Here is a 20,226-nt window from a genome sequence, read left to right as displayed (position 1 = left end):
CCAGAGCCATGGCTTTCTCACAGTTGACATAATGCTGAACTTTTCCAATTCCACAACACAAGGCAAGCTCTGCTCTTGGTGATTATGAGGATCCCATCTGTACCTACCAAATATACAGTGTAGGTGATTCCAGCAAGCTTTAACACTGTACAGTGTAGAGTAGTGTAGATGGTATAGAGAAAGATTTTAGGGAAGAATGAAATAAAAGTATATTATTAGGAATATTGGAAGTACTGTTTTACATATTATTTTTAACTCAGTACTTTAGCGATTAGATGGAGTTTGTAAACCTGAAGATTTTTAAGAGCATTTTTGAAAGTATTATACAATCAGACTTTCAGAGATCATTCAGTTCAATTCAACAGCCTGCTAAGCACATCATCAGGTGTGAATTACAAAGATCAGCAAAGGGATCATGCTCAGCGAAATAAGCCAGAATGAAAAAGAAAAATACTGTATGGTCTCACTCATAGCAGGAATTTAGAAAACCTAACTAAGGGACCAGGAAGAAGACTAATTATAATAAAGTAAAAATCAAAATCAACAAGAAACTATAAACCGGAGACACACTACTGGGGGCGGGGGGACGAAGGGAGTAGGATCAAAACAAGGCTGGTGGGAATTGTATGGGTGCTATAACCAAGATGAAAATGCATACATTGTGCAAAAATGAAAAATGGTGTAAAAATATATGTAAAATAAAAAAATTTGTAAAGTGTACAATAATCATATAAATGCAAGGAAGTAAATGATGCTTTGAGAAAGTAAAAAAAAAAAAAAAAAAACCACTTTTCTATAACTACAATACTTTCAGGACAAAGTCCGGGCTTATTAGAGCATTATACAAATTCCCCATAACTCAGTCCCTTATGTCCTACAAAGTACAGTGCCCTGACATACTATGCTGTTTCATGCTTCAATGTCTTTGTGTAACACAACTTTTTTCTCTTTGGAATTATCCTCATACCATCAACCTGCCAAATTTCTATTCATACTCTTAAAATCCAGTCCAAGGGACCTTTCTTCATTCCCCTTTCTCTCTCTCTTTTTTTTTTTTTTATATCTCAATAACCACTTTATTTTTTTTAAATAATAAATTTTATTTTTATATTCCCCATACAATAGCAGCACTATTTACAATAGCTAAGCTTTGGAAACAGCCCAAATGCCCAAAAATAGATGACTGGATCAAGAAGATGTGGTGCATATACACCATGGAATATTACTCAGCATTCATTCCCCTTTCTCTTGTTCAGGTGTCAGGTGGCATCACATTCTTCTGTTGACCTGGTTTCCCTTTTTTATAGGACTGGGAGGAGCATTTTTTTTTATAGCTATGTAGTACTTAATTTGTATATGTGATGGTTTATTCAGCCACACTCCTTTATTATAGGTATTTAGGTTGTTTACAGTATTCTGCAAAGTATAGCAATAAATAATACTTGCATAGGTATTTTGTTATTATTGGATGTATATCTTCAGAGTAAATTCTAGAAGCAAGATTACTAAGTGAGAAGCTAAATAGTTTCATTCAATATTGTTAAATTCCCCTCTTTAATGACATGTACCAATACCCTTTCATACCTGCAGTAAAAGTGAGTGTCCGTTTATCCACAACCTCACCATTAAAACATACTGTCATACTTTTTAACTTATGGCAATGTGTGATAGGTCAGAAATTATCATTTTAGTTTGTATAGCTCATATAATGGGTGAAATTGAATATCTTTCATAAACTTAAGGGCAATTTTTGCTACTTTTATATGTGTGGATTGTGTGTTCCTCTCTTTTGGCTTTTACTCTATAGGTTCTTTAGTCCTTTTTCCAGTGAATTTCAAGGGATCTTTATATATCTGTGATTATGTCACAAATATTCTCTAGCTTGTCATTGTTTTTGGTCTTTGCTTAAAGTGATGTTTTTGTTTTATGTAGTAGTGAAATTTATCATTTCTTTTATTATTTCTGGCTTGGCATCAGAGGTAGCTCTTTTCCAAACTCATACAAAAATTTATCCATAACTCTCTCTAGTATATATATGGTTTCATTTGTTACAATTAGAGCTGTGATTCATTTGTTTATTCTTAGTAATATTTATTGAATGAGTCAAAATTTCTATATGTGGTTGCTGTGTTGTTCTTCTGTCAAATTGCTAGCTGAATTGTTAACACTGTCTTGATACTTATATGTCTTGCTGTATATTAAGGTTAATTATCTAACATGGTAATAATATATCTAGCTTGTTAGAGTTCATGATACGAATTATATGTCAAGAACAGCATTTTTTCTGTAGTTCTATTTAGATTAAATAAAGTTTAGATTTAAATTTATAGAAAATTAAATCTGATGTGGCCCCATTGACATTGGTAGTAATTGTTTAAAATTTTTTTAATCATGCTGGAGTTTTAGGTTCCATATCTAACTGATACAAAACATGACCTTCTGTCCACTAGGATATTATACTTTCAGTTATTGCCCTTTCAAGCTCTCCGAAGGGAGTTAGCAAATTCTGTCTTCCAATGCTTTATCTAGGCTGAACCGAGCCTCTGAGTGCCTTGGCACATGTCTTACATATCTGGAAATGAGAAAGGGAACACAGTAGGAAAAAAAAATGATAATAAGAAAATGATAATAAGAAAACTGTGTTAGGAGGGAGAATAAAAGGCAAGAAGGAGGAGGATTGGAAAATACACAGAAGGTAGAAAATCAGAAAATTCTACCAGCTAGGTCTCCCATGCTTCATATTGACCCCTGTGCACTGGGCTGTCTGTGCTTGCTCTATGGTCATGTTCCCCACTGCAGAACAGGCCAGCAGCATCAGCATTGTGTTGGGTCACTTTTGTTATATGCCTAGTAAAATTCCTCCAATCAGAGAAATGGCTATGAGTGCCGGACTCCTAGACAGAACAATTCAATATTAATAACTGAGGGAATTTTGTATTTTGCTTGCTTCCATTGAAAATGTTTGGGTGTTTCATTGATTGGCAAGGAGAACAAGGCAGCCTTTCATTTCTAAGGAAGGCTTTAGAGGGCAACTGGGTGGTGCCTGTTGAAGTGGGTGTTTTCTAGTGAATGACTTTTAGTCTATTTTTATAGTTGAAAATGTTCTACTCTTAACCTTATTGTTTAAGCAGGCAAAAGAGCATGCTGTGCAACCATGAATGGAATTTTTACATTTGATCTCAGGGTCTAATTTTCTCTTTCATAGTGTAGAAGCTCCTTGAATTTGGCTTCTGAATTTATAAATACTTTATTAGTTTCAGATTTTACTCTCAGTTCACCTGTATATTATTCAAAGGCAAAAAGATTAGAACTATACCTGTTTAATATCAACAGTAAATACTTTAGAATTAGATTGGGATTCCTTAAATTCTTCTTTTATAAGTTATTATAGCTGCTTTTTTCCTTTCTTAGTTTCCCAGACTTGCAATTTATCTGTGGAATCTTTGCTTGAAATTTGTTCATATTTATTTATGTCAAAGCAAGTGAACATTTCCTTATGTTCAGAATCCTAAACCGAGTGTTGCTTTTGTACATGTATTTGAGCCAATTTCCCAGTTATCTTTCTGAAAACTTTAATTTTTCAGCTATTAGAAGGCATAATCCCATAATCCCAACAACCAGAGTTACTTTCTGTTGTGCATTAATTCTTAATGTTTGTCCTTATTGATAGAAATTTGTGCACAGGTGAAATGTGTTGCTTCATGTTCTGTTCTTTTTATTTAACATTCATCGGTCTTTCAATAATTAAAAAAAAAAAAACAGGGCCTCCCCGGTGGCGCAGCGGTTGAGCGCTGGGTTGCGAAGCTGCCCGCAGCCTCTGCAGCGCCGGTTCGATCCCCGGCTGCTCCCCGGCCACCGGAGGAGGGTCCCGCATGGCGCGCAGACCTCTCCTGCCGCCCGCTGCTCCCCTCAGCAGTGTACTTCGTCAGTCTGCCTGCTATGCTCTCCCCTTTGGCTCTGGTGAATTCTCTCACCCTCCCGCGCTTCTGACTGTACCCAGTGCTTGTATAAATAAATAAATCTTCAAAAAAAAAAAAAAAAATTCCACTATCATTTAGACTTGGTAGAAGTTTTTTTAGAGATTTACATTTAATGATATATTAACACTTAAAACATTTTCTGAGGCTGATTCATACTGTGCAGCTAACTTCAACATGTCTTAATTGTCCCATATAATTTTCATATATGATTATAATTTGTGTCAGTCATTTAATTCCTCACAAATATATACATGAACTTTCCAGAAAGGATATATGACTTTGCTTATCTGAATATCTTATTTAAAGTGTAATAGTTTTTTAGGTATAAAGTGTAAATTTCTGTGTCTGAAGTGTGATAGACTTCTTGCTGTTTTTCTCTATTTAATTTTTTTAATCGAAACTAAATCTTTACCTCATGGCATATTTTATTTTTTAGAATCACTTATTATGTTTGTCATGATAGGAAATACTTTTAAAGCAATAATCACTTCTAAATAACTCTTAAGCATGCCAGATTTATTGTACTAAAACAAATTAAAAACATTTTTTTGTTCCCATTTTTTCTTTCCTTGGTTTGGAATATGTTGGATTGTTAGCTTTGCAGTTCTCTTATATGTCCTGTCATTATATATTGTCCCCACAATTTTTAGCATTGAGCTATATTCTCGACTACACCCATTCATCTTGATACTGAGGCAAAACAAATTATAATTGACGTATTCTGAGCATCCTAAAACCTCATCTTGGAGAGTCATTTTCTTCTTTAAATCTTCCTCTAGAATTGCCAATGAGGATAAGAAACTAATTTATTTCTTTTCCTGCTTTCATTTGAGATTGCTAACATTGTGCATTAGGCAAAGTACTTGGCAGAAGTAGAAACGAGATGCAGAGAGTCCACAAAATGGCTCTTCAATCCTGTCGTGGTATATGAGGTGCCTAGAGTATTCTCTGGCATGAAGTAAGCAATCAGGAAATTTTTGTTGGATGGAGGGATAGATTCCTGAACAATCCAGTCACTAAAACCACATGGATTTCTCAAATGACAGAATCTGAAATATCTTTAAATTGTGTTAATGTGAGATTCAGAAGCTCATCTGATTGTCAGATAGCATTAATTACCATGATAAAAGTGAAAGTTATATGGTTGTCTAAGTCATGAACTGACATACATGCATTTATTGAACTTTTGTTTCTAAAGGAAGTAGAAATTCGGAACAAAGACCTGGAGGGACAACTGTCTGACTTAGAGCAACGTCTGGAGAAAAGTCAGAATGAACAAGAAGCTTTTCGCAATAACCTGAAGACACTCTTAGAAATTCTTGATGGAAAAATATTTGAACTAACAGAATTACGAGATAACTTGGCCAAGCTACTAGAATGCAGCTAAGGAAAGTGAAAATTTCAGTGCCAATTGATTAAAAGATATACTGTCTCTCTTTATAGGACTGTTTGGGCTCTGCGTCAAGATTGCACAAAAAAATTTAAATATCACTCCTCCAGGAAGAGGATCTTTTGAAAATTGGAATTGTATATTTCAGTGTAAACTTTAGAATTCAGCTTGTAGCTAGTTTGGGGAAAAAGAGATGAAAAACTTGAACTACAAATTACCTCCATGTATATTATTGGCCATAGTTAACTAGAAAGTTATAGACAATTAATGCAATCTTTTTTCTGATATTAGCCAATGGGAGAATTAACAATGTCTGGGTCTCATTTCTCTTTTGTGTTCAACACAGTGAAGGTTATCTGCTTTTTAAATTATTTTATTTATGATATCTAAAACTGTGTTTTGTGCAAAAACTTAGTGATGAAAGCCCTGTCTTTTGTTGTAATCTGAATAATTTCTCAGGATATTTTTGCACTGCTGAGAAGCAGTGCCATTACCAATTAATTCTTGCCAGGAGTGAAAGAGAGCTGCATCTTTAAATGAAACATACTTACTCTAACTGGGTGTATAGAGTTCTTCCCTTTTTTTTTATACTGGAAGATATTTCACTCTGGTGACCACTCTGGTGTTCTCCAATCTTGTCTGCTGTATAGTTTACTTTTCCATATTGATTCCATGTACTTCTGAGAAGATATTGTCTCCCATTTTATTACACATTTTAAAGCCAACTAATGAAGGCAGCTGAGTCCCTCAGAAATTTTTCTTTTTAAATTTCTAATAAATTTGACACACAGTACTGAACTATAGCAGCCCGTCACTGACGGTCTGGTCTAGCAATGTTAAGTATATTAACAGAATATGCAGTTACTTTATTTATATATTTTGCAAGAAATCTTTTCTGAATGATCAATGCATTTCAATTTACAAATATTAATGGTTATTGGGTAACTGTTTATTATAGATCATTTTAAGGTGTATAGCTATTTTAAAGGGGATCCATTTCCATCAAACAGCCTATCAGAGGACTATTGGAATTGGAGCCGTGTACTCTGTCTGGGTCTTCACATCAACCACATCTTTAGTCAAACCTCACAAGGCAATATTCTGAACTGTTAACTAGGCATTTCAAAACTAGGCATTTCAATTCAATAGACTCTTCTCAGTGAACAGGTTTTAATGTTGTTTTGATGTAATTTTAAAAGACTTTTAGCAAACATGCATTTCTTTCTATATTTCTTTTAAGAGGCTATTTTAAAAGTAAGCCAAGTGCTGTCTAGTCTGCTTATGGAATAGGAATTGCATCAAAGTCCATATATTCTTGCTGTACAATGCCTGTGATGTTGAGGAGGGTTCTTTTTTAAGTGTATGCCTGAGTATCTGACTCTATGGAGTTTGCAAATGCACTGACTTTTTGTTTGTATCCCAAAACAATTGAATTGTTAAGTACAAAATTAAGCTAATTAATCAATTTGTAACCATTTTTTTCACTCACAAACAGCTACTTAAAACTAGATAATTTTGTTTTATATATGTATGTGTATGTATGTGAATACATACATATTAATTTATATTAGAGTGAAAAATAAATGGTTTGTTTCTAAAGTTAATTTCTAAAGTGAGTTTTCAGATGTCTATGAAAGTTTATATCAGACACTTAATCATCACTTAATCATCAAGTAGTATGTGTGCTTTAACATCATGTAAGTTACCTCCATCTTAGGATATTTTCCTCACCTATTTAGTGTGTGGAGGATAATTTAGGTACACAAACTCAGAGCTGAAATTTTTCTCTGATAAATCAGATAGTAAAATGTATTTGATTTATTTGATTGGAATTTTGAAAATAGAAATTATTTAATCCATCAGTTTCTGAGTAACAAAGAGCACCAAATTTTAATTTAAATAGGGGGTTTAACTCTAGGAATCAGGGAATTTGGTTATGAAGAGTTAAAAATTTAAAAAAACAATTAAGCTGTTGAATGGTAAGTGAATTATTTTAATGCTGTAATAAGATATTTTAAAATTTTCACATAGTTGTCATTTAATGGGAAAGTAATTCACCAAAATGTCTCCACTTGAACTGTACTGATATGCGAGACATGTGTGTAATTCATATGCATATACCCATATGTCTGTACAGAAAATTATTTTTAATATTTTCCTACTGATATGAAATTTAAAATTGGAAATTTTGTGAGTTTTTTCCTTTTCCAATAAGAGCCTAATTTTTTTTCCTTTTTTAGTGATTAAGCAATTTCTTGAGGGCTGCACCTTTAAATTCCCAGATTGTCATTTAGGCATGTACAGTAAATGGGATAAGGTGGACACAAGTGCACATATAAATAAAATCTTTAGACTATTTTAAATATTCATTTACAGTAGGAGAGTATCTAGATTCCTTCATCAATAAGTCATAATTAGGTTGTGTGCCTACTGTAGTTTTCTCCATTTCTGTATTATATAAATAAAAGTTTGCATATTAAAATTTGATTTTTTTTCCCAGAGATAAGCATTATAAAATGTATCTATATTTAGATCAAACTGTGGTAATATATTTATCAGAAAATAATGTTGGGGATGATAGCCTGAACATGTGGACTTGAAGTGACACAGAAAAGGAAAGCAGACTGATCCCATTGTGTATAAGTTATTATATGACAACTATGAATTCTTGTACAAAAACAACTGAAAAAAAAAGAAAAACAAAAATACAATTTTTATTTTGAAATACATTTGTTGTTCTCTGAAGAATGTACTTTATCCTTTTTTTCCTTTAGTCTTTTACAGATATTTAAAAGCATTTAAGTGATGGCAGCATTTACTTAAATCTTACAGGTGCTACTGGATTTTGCATTAGTGTGTTATGTTGTGAAATCCTAACTTTGACATAAAAGGTTTTATAAGTATTTCCCTGCCTGGAAAATTAGTTTTTGTTTCTCTCTCTCTGTCTCTCTCTGTCACTCCCCATCTCTCCTCCCCTTCTCCCCCCCTCCCTTCTCTCCTTCTCTTTCCCTTTCTCTCCCTCTTTCACTTTCCCCCTCTCCCACATTAAAATGTTCATGAAGTTGCATCCTTCCTTGTCCCCAGAGGAACTCAAGCACCATCTTAGATTTAATGTTTTGCTGTCATTGAACTGTTGGGAAGCAGAGGAAAAACGTACTTTTTTTTTTTTTTCAAGTGGTACTAAAAGGGACACTAAAATTAAACCACCACCATCTTTTAAAACTCATTTCTTTGCCCTGTTAAAATTAAATTTATTCTTTAACATGTGTGCTTACAATTGTCTATGTTTTTATTTAACTCTGGAGTATACAGTTCAGCTACTCTTGTGAACTTGATTTTCTGTCAGTTCTGGAATGGGAGGCAGGCCAGAAGGAAAATTTGTTTGATGACTGTGGATTTGTTTTGTTTTTTAAGAAACACTTTCATTTATTTGATATCAAATGATTTTAACTTCCTGAAATTCTGTACTTGAAGTCATGAAATAGTCTTCATTGAATTTTTATCTTCTGGATATTTTTTGCATTGTTTCTTTATCACTCATGAAGTAAATTAATTTATATAAAATCTTAAAGAAGAAAACCTTCAGGTAAGAAGTATTTGAAAATAACACAATTTTCTAAAAATAATTTCTCAAGTAGGATACTGTGGTGTAATATTTGTTGAAAAGATAATTTTCATGTGAGAGTATTTTTAAAATTACTAGAAAAGTATTATTCATTAGACTGGAAATAGATGTATAATTTGCCTTTATATTGTGAAATTGTGTTTTTGCCTAATATGTCAAATTAGAACTTAAATTTTTATGAGTTTTTCTTTGTGGGAAACTGATATCGCACAAATAGAAGTATAGTTATTGAATTAAAGAAATGTTTTTCATTTTTTGATTACATGTTGCTAGTAAGATAGCTAGCAGTTTTAGCCAAGGAAAAAAAGAACTCAAAAACTCAATCAGCACTACACTGCCTAGTGATTTGTTTAGTATACTAGATAGAAAGAAACAGTGTAAGTCATTTTTGCCAAAAACAGATGACCCAAGAAATAAATTCCATCTGAACTAGAATAAAACAAATGCCACAGCTCCCAATAGACTTGTAGAAAGAACTCTGATCTCTTTAAGGACCCTTCAGTCCTCTAGAGGAAAGGATACATTCCTGAGACCACCAGTAGTAGGTTTGGAAAAGGAGAGGATATGTATTATGATAGCAGAATCAGAAAAAGAGCACAGTGGCTTTAGGTTTTTTCTCTATGGCATATCGAAATAGCCAGAGACACATAAAGTGCCACGTCTACTTTGCTGTTGCCTTTTTTTTTAATTATTATTATTTTATATATTTTTACATCATTTTTTATTTTTGCACAATGTACGCATTTTCATCTTGGTTATATTCCCCATACAATTCCCACCCCCCTTAATTTGACCCTACTCCCTCCTCCCCTCTCTCCCCCATAGTGTGTCTCTGCTTTATAGTTGCTTGTTGATTTTGATTTTTACTTTATTATAGTCTTTTTTTAACAAAAAGGAGTTGGGATTGTCCTAATGAATTTCAGAGGCTTTCAAGAGATCCTGTCATTTGTTTGTGAGGATGTTTTCCCATATAAGACATCTAACTTTCAGAACTCACTGAACTGTGGGATTCTGACCAACTTTTGTTAACTATTTTCATGTCAGATCTACACAGATAAATATATTATTCTGCTTTGTCCTAGTAATAACAAATTAAGATGATAATGGGTACCAAATAAATTCAAAGTTAAACCCATTTCTGCAATGTAGAAAAATGTCTTCTGGGTATTTTTTCTTATCAACATTCATTTTATCTTATGATATATAATTGTTACTATATATACATACATATATATATATATAGTAGATCATATTTAGATGGCTTGTGTATGTGACTTACCTAATTGTTGTACCTTAAGTAGAAGGACTGTTTCAGAAAGCATGGGTAGAAAGCAGACATACTTAAAGTAAATGCTTTCCCGACAACTTCAGTGTGAAATGGAACAGAAAGGACTATTTGTTGAATATCGGCTATTTGACAAGTACTGTACTAACTTTGGCATTTCATTTTTATGTATAGGCCCCCTTCCAAGGGTATTCTTTTGGAAGGAGGAAGGGGTGAAGGAAGGGAAGAGGCTGATATGATCACTCCTGCTGTGTTCTCCCAAAGCTCAGCTGGGACATCCATTATGCCAGGCAACAGGTGGAGAGCTTGTTCACATTTCTGGTAGAGTTTTTCCCTCTAGTTTGCCTGCCTTGCCTCTAGAATATCTCTGTTAGCCCACTTCTTAACAGTATATTTTATATTTGCTTTTCTTGAACTTCTTCCTACAACCACCTTTGGTGTTTATAATGCTTGTTATCATTCAGTTATAAATTATACTGTTTATAGGCATCATATTTATGCAATATTTTTTAGTCCCAATTTTTTTTAACTTACAGGCTTCAGATAAGCCAGAGAAATAAGTCTCATATGCAGAATTTCAGTCTATAAAATTTAAGTAGCAAACTATATAGAAAGATGTTGGGAAAGCAAGGTCAACAAACAAATTGTAAACTATAAAACTCATCCCTTAATACTAAACAGTAGTTCAGCAGGATATGACTTTTGCATTCAGTTGTGGGTAAGTTGTGGTCAGTTTTGCTTCCACAGAAGTTAAGACCTTTCCAGGTTGATCAAACTGTTAGATCAGCCACATTGAAGTAACGCATAGCTGTAGAAACTTTAGCTGGGTGATACTAGAGATAAGGATGAAAACACTTCATATAGTTCCCAATTGGGACAGATGTTCAGTGAATAATTATTAAAGCACTTGGAACTGTATTTTACTGGACATGGCATATGTTTTTAAAACCCAGAAATTTCATGTACTTAATTGTTGACCTTTTTTTTGTGGTTGCAGTAAAGGATACATAGCATAATATAAATGTACCATTTAACCATTTTAAGTGTACAATTCATTGGTGTTAAATACATTTACAATGTTTTATAACCATCATCATTTTCTATTTCCAGAACTTCATCATCCCAAACAGAAAGTCTATACCTATTTAACAGTAATTTCCCAATCTTCCTCCCCCAGTCTATGAGAATCTCTATTCTACATTCTATCTCTATGAATTTGCCTGTTCTAGGTTCTCATGTAAGTGAAATCATGCAATATTTGTCTTTTGGTGTCTGGTTTATTTCACTTAGCATAATGTTTTCAAGGTTTATCTATGCTGTGGCATATATCAGAATTTCAGTCTTTTTCAATGCTGAATAATATTCCCTTTTAGTAATACACCACATTTTGTTCATCCATCATCTGTTGATGGACATGTGGGTCATTTCCATCTTTGGGCCATTTAGACAATTGTGCAAAAACAATCATGTACAAGTATTTGAGACTCTGCTTTCATTTCTTTAGGTATGTAGCTAGGAGTGGAATTGTTGGATCCTCTGGTAATTTTATGTTTAAATTTTTTAATAACTGCCAAAGGATTGGATTCATTTAAAGGACTCATAGAACAGGTGACATCTCTCTGGTACTTTAGTCATGTTGTTAGTGTTTTAATAATAGACCAGCAAGTGGTCCATGGCCTCTTAGTGATGCCTTCTATTCTATTACCCAAAACATTTATTGAGGACCTGCTATGTTCCAGGCCCCAACAGAAACTAGAGAGACGCTCACAACTTAGTACAGGACACAGAGTTACTTCCAATACGTATGTGCTATGATAATGAAGTGCACTAATTGAAGGGAGCCTAGAAAAAAGGAGTCAAGAATTCTTCCCAGAACAGATGTTAACTGACTGAATCTTGATGGAGGAATAGAAGCTAGCCAATTGAAGAAGAAATGAAAGAATTGTAGAAAGTATCATGAGCAGAGGTTCAGAGAAATGAAAACATTGAGACATGTAGAAAATTAGAAGGAGTTAGAACATTAAAATAACACTAAAATGTTTAATAACATTTAAATGTTATTCCCTAACATTAAAATGTTAGGGAAAGGTTTGACAAAAGAAAGTGACATAGAATTGGCCAAAGGAAAGACTTTGTAAGTCTTATGAAAGGTTTTATTCTAAATGTAATGCAGAAATATTGAATAATTTTTTGGAAGTCATATAATACAAATTTCTCTAAGTATAGGTAGTTTTGCAAATCACAATAACCTCTATCGAGAGGTAAGTAACTGCCAAAGGACAGGCGCAGTGGAAATCAGGGCAGGCACAATGGAAATAGAGAAGATAGGATGTATTTAGGAGGTAGAACCAGTAGAATTTCTGGCTAATGTGGATGGCAGGGAAAGGAGAAGAATGCAGGATGATTGTTAGATCTCTTGAATTGGACAACCAGCTGAGATGGTGAATTCAGGAAAGAGAAGGGCTTAATTTTGGTGGAGGTGAGGAGACAAGACAAAGCAATATGAGTTTTAAGGTGCCTGGAGAATATCCAAGTGGAGGTGGGAGTCTAAATAGAGAAATGTATAGTAGGAGATAAATATATAATGGTAGCTGAGGATATAAGAAATGGAGAGAATGCAAGATAAAATGTTGCTTTGAACCAGGTGTAGGATGAATTTAGAAAAGAGGCAGGAGGAATGACCAAAGGGATACATGGATAACCAAAGAATTAGAACTCATGGAAGACTAGAGTGGAGTTTCAGAAAGGAAAATTTCACATTAAATAAATCAACTCATGTCTTGAGGCAGTGATATTCAAACTGTGTGCTGTTGAGACCCTTCATTAATATTAAAAATATTTAAGTTAAAACCAAATTAAAATATGCTATATATAACATTTTAATGTTTTGAAATCCAGCAAGTATCAGGACCAGGTTGGTTGGTTTTTGTGCAGACGCCAGAATAAAGCCAGGTCTAGTAAACTGAAGATTGTCCGATGTTTCAAGGTGAGCTATTAACTACATTTTTTAGTGTGAATCAGGAATTTTTCAATACTGTGCAACTGAAACAAAATACAGAAATGGGGTCTACATAAGATAATCTGTATCTTCTATAAATCCAGTCTTTCTGTTCATATAATAGAAATCCATGAAGCTGTCATTTGTAAGAGGTTGTGGGGGGTGGGGTTTGGAGGGGCTACAGGCAAAAAGGTTGACATCCACTTTCGTAGAGAACTTGGATTATTAATCTTTCTGTGACTCACCTGCCTCTCCTGAAAGTCAGAGTGTAGAGGCTTTAGTTTATTTATTACAATGTGTTTCTTAAATGTGTTATTTTGATACTGAATTCACACTGAGACCAGGTGATTTTATGTTTGCATTGCTATAGCAAGTTTAGAGAGTTAACTTTTCTGTTATCTTAAATGTTCCTTACTCCTTTTCTTTCATACTAATTCATGAACAGATAACTGTACACAAATTATCTCTGGTAGAAATTATCTCAAATGACAACAAAGTACTCTTTGTATTTGGTTTTAGACTGCTGTATGGTATTTGACTTTTATTTTTAGTTTAAAATTAAAATTAGCCTGAATTCCTTGAGTAGACATGACTTGCACTACTTGGACAACAAATTAGAGCATGTTAGACATTCCAGGAAAAAAGAGGAGCTACGGGCTTTCAAATTTGGCTCCATACAATCCATAAAAATTGCAAATCACTTGTGAATTGTCAAATAAACTCTAACTTTCAAACCACTTTTGTTTATATTTTTCTATTTAGGGGGTTAATCTTTGGACTCCTTTGGCAGAACTTTTATTTCAGAGTACATTCTTTGCTTTAAAACCCGTGTTATCTATGTAATAGAGTAAAACATAGCATTTTAGTCTGTGGCACATGGCCATCTCATAACAGTTCACAGCAAAGTTTCACAATGTCACAATCTCTGTGTTACTATTATCCCTACTTTATAGCTTTATATAGAGTCTGCAATTCAAGCAAGATTAAGTGGTCAGCCAAGGAAGAAGTAGACTGAGTAGGACATAGGACTTCTTTCTGTTAATCCTTTCCCATTCCCACTCCATCATGCCTATGAACTCTAGGCCTTTTTTAAGAAGGCAGATATAAAATTTTATCAATTCACAATATTTATTAACAACCTATCACTTAATGAGGAAAGTCATTTATTTTCCATTTCACAGTGGCATTAGATCTTTGAGTATTTCTGCCCCTCCCACTCACTTTAAAAAAACAACTTGATTTTAATTATGTAGATGGTTCATATATGCTTTCTTTTTGCAATCAGTTTTAATAGTACAGATAAAGTAAGAGTCACCCTTGACATCTTAGTTCCCACCCTAAAAATTACTGTGAAAATCTAGTTAATGTCTATCCTTTCAGCTTTTTAATATACATTTATAGGCTACATATATTGCTGATAGAAATAATTGTATTGGAGAAAAGAACACATAAATTTTATTTATTGTATGTCTTGTTCTATAATTTGTAATTTCTTACATAAATCTCTTTGGACGATCTGTCCAAATTGGTACATATAGATCTACTTCATTCCTTTTGACTCCAGAGTATTCCATTTTATTGAGACATCATAGTTTATGTAAGCATTTTCATTGTTTTTCTTTTTAATTCTACTCAGTCTTCTTGACCTTGAGGCTACTTGGTTAAGTATTAGGGGTATTCAAGTTTCATTAGTGCCCATTCACCAAATATCACACAATTCCCCTTATATTCCCAATCAGAATGAACTCCAGATAAGTAAATGTTTCTGAAAACCAAACTCAAAAAAAGTCGTAATTTTTTTAAATGAAAATCTTTCTAAATTATACTATAAGCAACACTTAGCAACTTGTTTTAGATGTAGTACTTGACAACTATGTTAAATGGCTGAATGCTTAGTGTCTTAGAAAAGAGAGGACATGTAATGTAAACTTTCAGCTTTGCTGGGTGAGTTGGTCCACCAGCTATTGTAGAGTGTCTATGGAAGACAGGGGAACCAGCAGGAGACAATTTAGAACTTAAAGTGCTGTGTTTTACAACATTCAGAGTGGGGAAGGAGATAGGATTAATGAGGAAGAAGAAATAGGGAGATGCCTAAACTGTGATGTATCTGGACACATCTCTCCTATGCCATGGACTTTTTGTCACCTTATTGGTGGCATTGCTTCTGGTGATTATTCAAACAAACATTTTGTGAGATTTACAGTGCCACTAGAGACATTTCACAAGCATTTTTAATAGTACAGGTAAAGGAAAAGTCACCTTTGGCTCATCCTAGAAATTACTACTCAAATCTATGCAAAGATGGATGCAAAGAAGACAAGATACATCCACACACTCAAGAAGTGTATAATCTAATGAAGGCAGCACATATGATAACCAATGGCTGCCACAAGACATTAACACATATCTATGCAGAGGGTTGAGCTTGTTGATGTCTTTGAGGTGGTAGCATTTGAGCCGAGATATAAAAGATGAGTAGATATCCTAGATTTGGTGATGGAGAGCCTAGAGGAAAGGATCTGCTACAAGTATAAAAAGTCACACATTCAAATTCAGCCTGGGATACTGTGGGGACACAGTGACTTAGCTTGGGGCACTCAAACAGACCAGGTGGACAGATTCCACCTTGTCTGGTGTCCTACTGCCCTAAAGGCAGTAAAAAGCCACAGAAAACTTGGAGCAAAGTGACATGATTTTAGGAAGAGTAAATCACAATGTTATATGTCAATTATACTGTATTAAAGCTGGGGGACGTAGGAATAATGGATTTAAGAAAGGTTCTGTGAGATCAGATCAGGATTCAGTACTATTTTAGGTAAGATGTGAAATCTTACAATCTAGGTAAGATATGAAAAAACAACTGGAAATAATGCAAAATCAGCTTACTAAATATGAGAGATGTTCAAAAGATGTGATAGGATGATACTTAGAAAAATTTTATTTCTGCTTTCCTGGCTCTTTCTGCTTCTTACCCTTCCCCTGACCCCTAGTTCAGTAACAGCAGAAGCATTCTACTCCCATGGCCATCAGAGTTGGGTTGTTTTCTGCAGTAATGAGAGCAATTCTGTACTTTAGAATTTTTGCCATGAAATGAGATTTTTAAGAAGATCCTTCTTATGGGACAAGGAAGAGAGAATGATGGGTAGCACTAAGAAGGGACCCTGAACACTGCCCCTTCCCTCTAACACACCTGCCTTAGATCAGAGTTCAGGGACAGTAGGTGAACCCTGAGATAGTATGGAGGATTGAAGAGTAGAGGGACAACCATGTTACAGTTTCTAGGTTTTGACAACAGAATTTCCCTGAGTTAGAATGATGTAGTAGCCACTGAGAAGAAACAGTGATGTGGTGTGTCTAAGGGGAGATTCCCTGAGTAGGGCCCAGAGTAGCATAGGGAGCATCTCAGGTTTCCCTGTTCTACTCTCTCCAGCAGGTGCAGAATCTATTGACAAAAGAGCCAGTGAATCAGCACAACGGTCACCTGTGTTAATCTGGAACCAAAGACCAGCTGGACAGCTCAGTCAGTATTGGTGCAGAAAGGTACCAGGGCCAGAGGGAACCCAATGTCTAAGCAAATGCCAGCATTGATAGAGGCAGATGCAGAACCAGAATCCACCAGTCCTTCATCCCCCCTCCCAATACTTTACTACTTGGACAGTATATGGAACTTAGTTGTAACCCCAGGAAGGAGGTAGTAGGAGGGAGCTCTTAAATGACTAAGTTTATTTTAAATTGATTAAAACAGTGTTTCTGCTGCCAGGCAGAAGATATTTTAGAACAAAATGGAGAAAAACAAAATTACATTATTTGCATTCCAGTGGTGGCCTGCAAAAATGTTACCCCACTACCCCCCACTAATAACTTTGCAGTTTAAACCAATGATGAAAAAACTGTTTTTAATCAGTTAATACATTCTATGTATTAACTGCCTGGAGGACTTCTCATTTTCTGGATTTGGTTTGAAGTAAGGTAAGTTCTGTTTTGGAAATGTTGAATGTGAGATACTTCAGAAGGTTTATGTGTCTAAAGCTTGGGGAGGAAGTGTAGGCTGGATAAATGAATTTGGAAGTTATCAGAAAATGGGTGCTTGGGGAAGGCATGAGTGGATGAAATCAAACGGAATGTGAAAGGACAGGCCTGGAGCTCTAGAAAGCCCTGACTTTTAAAAGGGTGTACAGGGAAAGTGGAGTTAGAATAGAGCCTTTGAAGAAGGGTACACAATGACCTAGATGTGAAACTAGCAGGTGATACCAGATAATCAAATTGAAACTCTCATTTAATTTTATATGAAATCAAGAGGATCCAGACTAAGGATGCTTAAGGGTTACACATAAAATTCCTTATAACATCTCATTGAACAGGAAATTATCTGCCTGCTATCCATATTTGAGGCCGCATTCTGGCTGCCTGGGAGTGCCGGGATTCTACTGCCAGGGCGTACCTTGTCTTCTTGCTGTGCAGTCTTAATTATCACCATAGTTTTTCTGCAAGGCATGTCATAGTTCATGTATATAGGGAATATTTCTGCATGTTATATCAAGGTGTTATCAGAATTTATTTCATTATATAACCCAATTGCCCTTTTAAGAAAAGATCTCTATCACAAATTATTGTCAGAGATTAAGACTAAACAAATTTGTTCTTTTGGGCCTGTGCTTCTCATTGTTGGGACCCAAGCTAATATTTAACTACTACATAAATCCATCATTCCCTCATCACCCTCACTGTTAAGAAGATCAAGACTAGGTTTTGAGCTAGTAACTGTAGTATTCCTTGGATATAAGTTCTTAAAATTCTAGTTTTCTTCCTCTTGACCCTAATTTATTCCTGCTCCTTTTTTTCATCATTGGTTTAATCTTGTTATGCTGATCTGGTGATATATATATATATATATATATATATATATATATTTATAATAAGGTACTTCAAATCTTTTTTGTTTGTTCAGCAAGAAAGAAAATGAATACTTAAAAAGTAAAGGATATGTCACAAATTTGCACGATTTTTGTTTTTGTTTTTATCTATCTGTAAGACTGACCATTGGCCTGTGGTAGTAATTCCATCTTCATTTGTTAGTAACAAAGTTCATTGTGATGAATAATTCAGAGATATTTTTCACTAATAATCTAAGTGTGAATAACAATAGCAAAAGGTAAACATTTGATTGGTTGATGATATAGGGTATCTGAGGAAACAAGGTTATCCCAGTGCAGTATCGCAAAGTTTTCCTTCTCCATTTTTTTCAGCTCTGCTTATGAGTCATAGCCATGTTGGTTAGCAGTGTGGGCACTAATCTTCTAAGACATTAGTGTGAATATTTCCTTATCCAAACCCTATGTCAGGGTTGATTAGCTTCTTGCTTTGACTTGAACTATCCTGATGAAGAACGCAACAAAGATAAATAATAACATATGTTCCCCTGTACTATGCTTGGGGTTCATAATTTTAAGCATGTTTTCATTTGTCACTTTTTTTTTTTTTTTTAAATATAAGATCCTTTTTAGCTGCCAGGATCTACTTTTACTGTTACCAGTTAGGAAGATAAAAAGGTGAAGGTGAAGCCCGAAATATTGAAAGACACTTTGTCAAAAGCCAAGTTTCTACCCAAGAGCCAGGCCATAAACTGCCCCACTCTGGGCAGAATGCAACATACCACAGGATCCCCCTCTTCCTTAATTGTCTACTAAATTCATCTTTAAGAACCATGTGTCAGGATGGAATGCAGCTATCAACTTCCATTGCTTTAATTCTCCCAGCTTAGATGCCCCAGCCCACTTGAATTGAATATTGGATGAAACTCTCCTTTGAATAACTCTCTGTAGTGGTTAATATGGCCTTGGTCCTCAGACGCTGCCTGCTAAATATTAGCTTAGGTCCCAACAAAGAGAATAGGTCTGAACTTTCCTTTTGGCTAATGATTTGTTCATCAAACCAAAATGTCTCAAACCTATAATTCTGGTTTTAACTACTTCTAAATCAATTTCAGCCTGTTGGAAAGAGCAAAAGCTATAAGAGTAAGAGAGAAGAAAAAGAACTTTTATTAAGCACATATAGATGTGTTGTGCACTCTATATGCTATGTCACTTGGTTCTTAACATAGCCCTAGGAAGGCGAGTGGCTCTACTTCACAGACAAGCACCCAGAGACCCCAGGAAATCTGTAGTCATTTAGTTACATGGACCTAGCAAACAACAGAAAACAGTATGGACTTTATTCCTATTTTTCTCTAAAGACATATTTTTCTTTGCCAGCCTCAGCAATGAGAGCGTAAGTGACAGGAAAATAATTTTTAAAGTGGAATTGGTTGCTCACTTAAGTGGCTGTAACAAGGTTGGAGCAGGTGGCTATTGCCCAAGTCTCTAGGGCAGGGTATTCAGGAAGATACCGGAATTGCTGACCATGATTCATTCATTTACTTTTGTTTCCTGGTTTATTATCTGACCCCAAGATTATACTGTCACTTTGGGGATGAAACAAAGGTAAGAGTTCATGCGTGCTTAGACTCCCATTGTAGTGCCTTGGATCCTGAGGTGGCTACTTCAAGCCTGTGGGGGAAATTCATGCAAGAAAGATGTATGCAGTGATTCAACCACTCTCTAAATACATTGTCCTGCGTTTGTGTCAGGGTAGTCTAATTCATGTGAATTCAGGGGAGATGCAGGGATCGGTTTTTGGAAAAAAACAGAACCTCAGATTCTAAAAACTTGAAATGTTGGCAGTAATGCTGATAACACTTAGTACTCTTACTCAGAGCACTGCGATTCCTGTCTGTTCATCCCTCTAGGAGGAGTCCAGGGTTGTTGGAGTTATCAGAAAAAGAGAGGTCAGCAGCTTTATTTATTTATTTATTTATAAAATATTTATTTATTTATGCAAGCACTGGGTACAGTCAGATGCGCGGGAGGGTGAGAGAATTCACCAGAGCCAGAGCGGAGAGCAGAGCAGGCA

The 20,226-nt window shown here is 34.8% G+C and overlaps 1 protein-coding gene across 6 annotated transcripts in view; it reads left to right on the top strand.

The window, feature by feature from the left end:
* The window catches only part of HOMER1 (homer scaffold protein 1), a 110,701-nt gene extending 103,307 nt beyond the window's left edge, over positions 1-7,394 (top strand). For all 6 annotated transcript variants that reach the window (XM_037530706.1, XM_054688468.1, XM_037530702.2 and 3 more), the window contains one exon: positions 5,179-7,394. In XM_037530706.1, coding sequence (XP_037386603.1) covers positions 5,179-5,367 — 189 coding nt within the window. In that variant the 3' untranslated portion in view covers positions 5,368-7,394. The remainder of the gene's footprint in view (positions 1-5,178) is intronic.
* The last annotated feature ends 12,832 nt before the right edge of the window (positions 7,395-20,226 follow it).

Source organism: Talpa occidentalis, unplaced genomic scaffold (genome assembly GCF_014898055.3).
Source record: "Talpa occidentalis isolate TD23 unplaced genomic scaffold, MPIMG_talOcc4v2.1 talOcc4.6, whole genome shotgun sequence".
Classification (NCBI taxonomy): Eukaryota; Metazoa; Chordata; class Mammalia; order Eulipotyphla; family Talpidae; genus Talpa; species Talpa occidentalis.
This window is presented reverse-complemented; position numbering and strand designations above follow the sequence as displayed.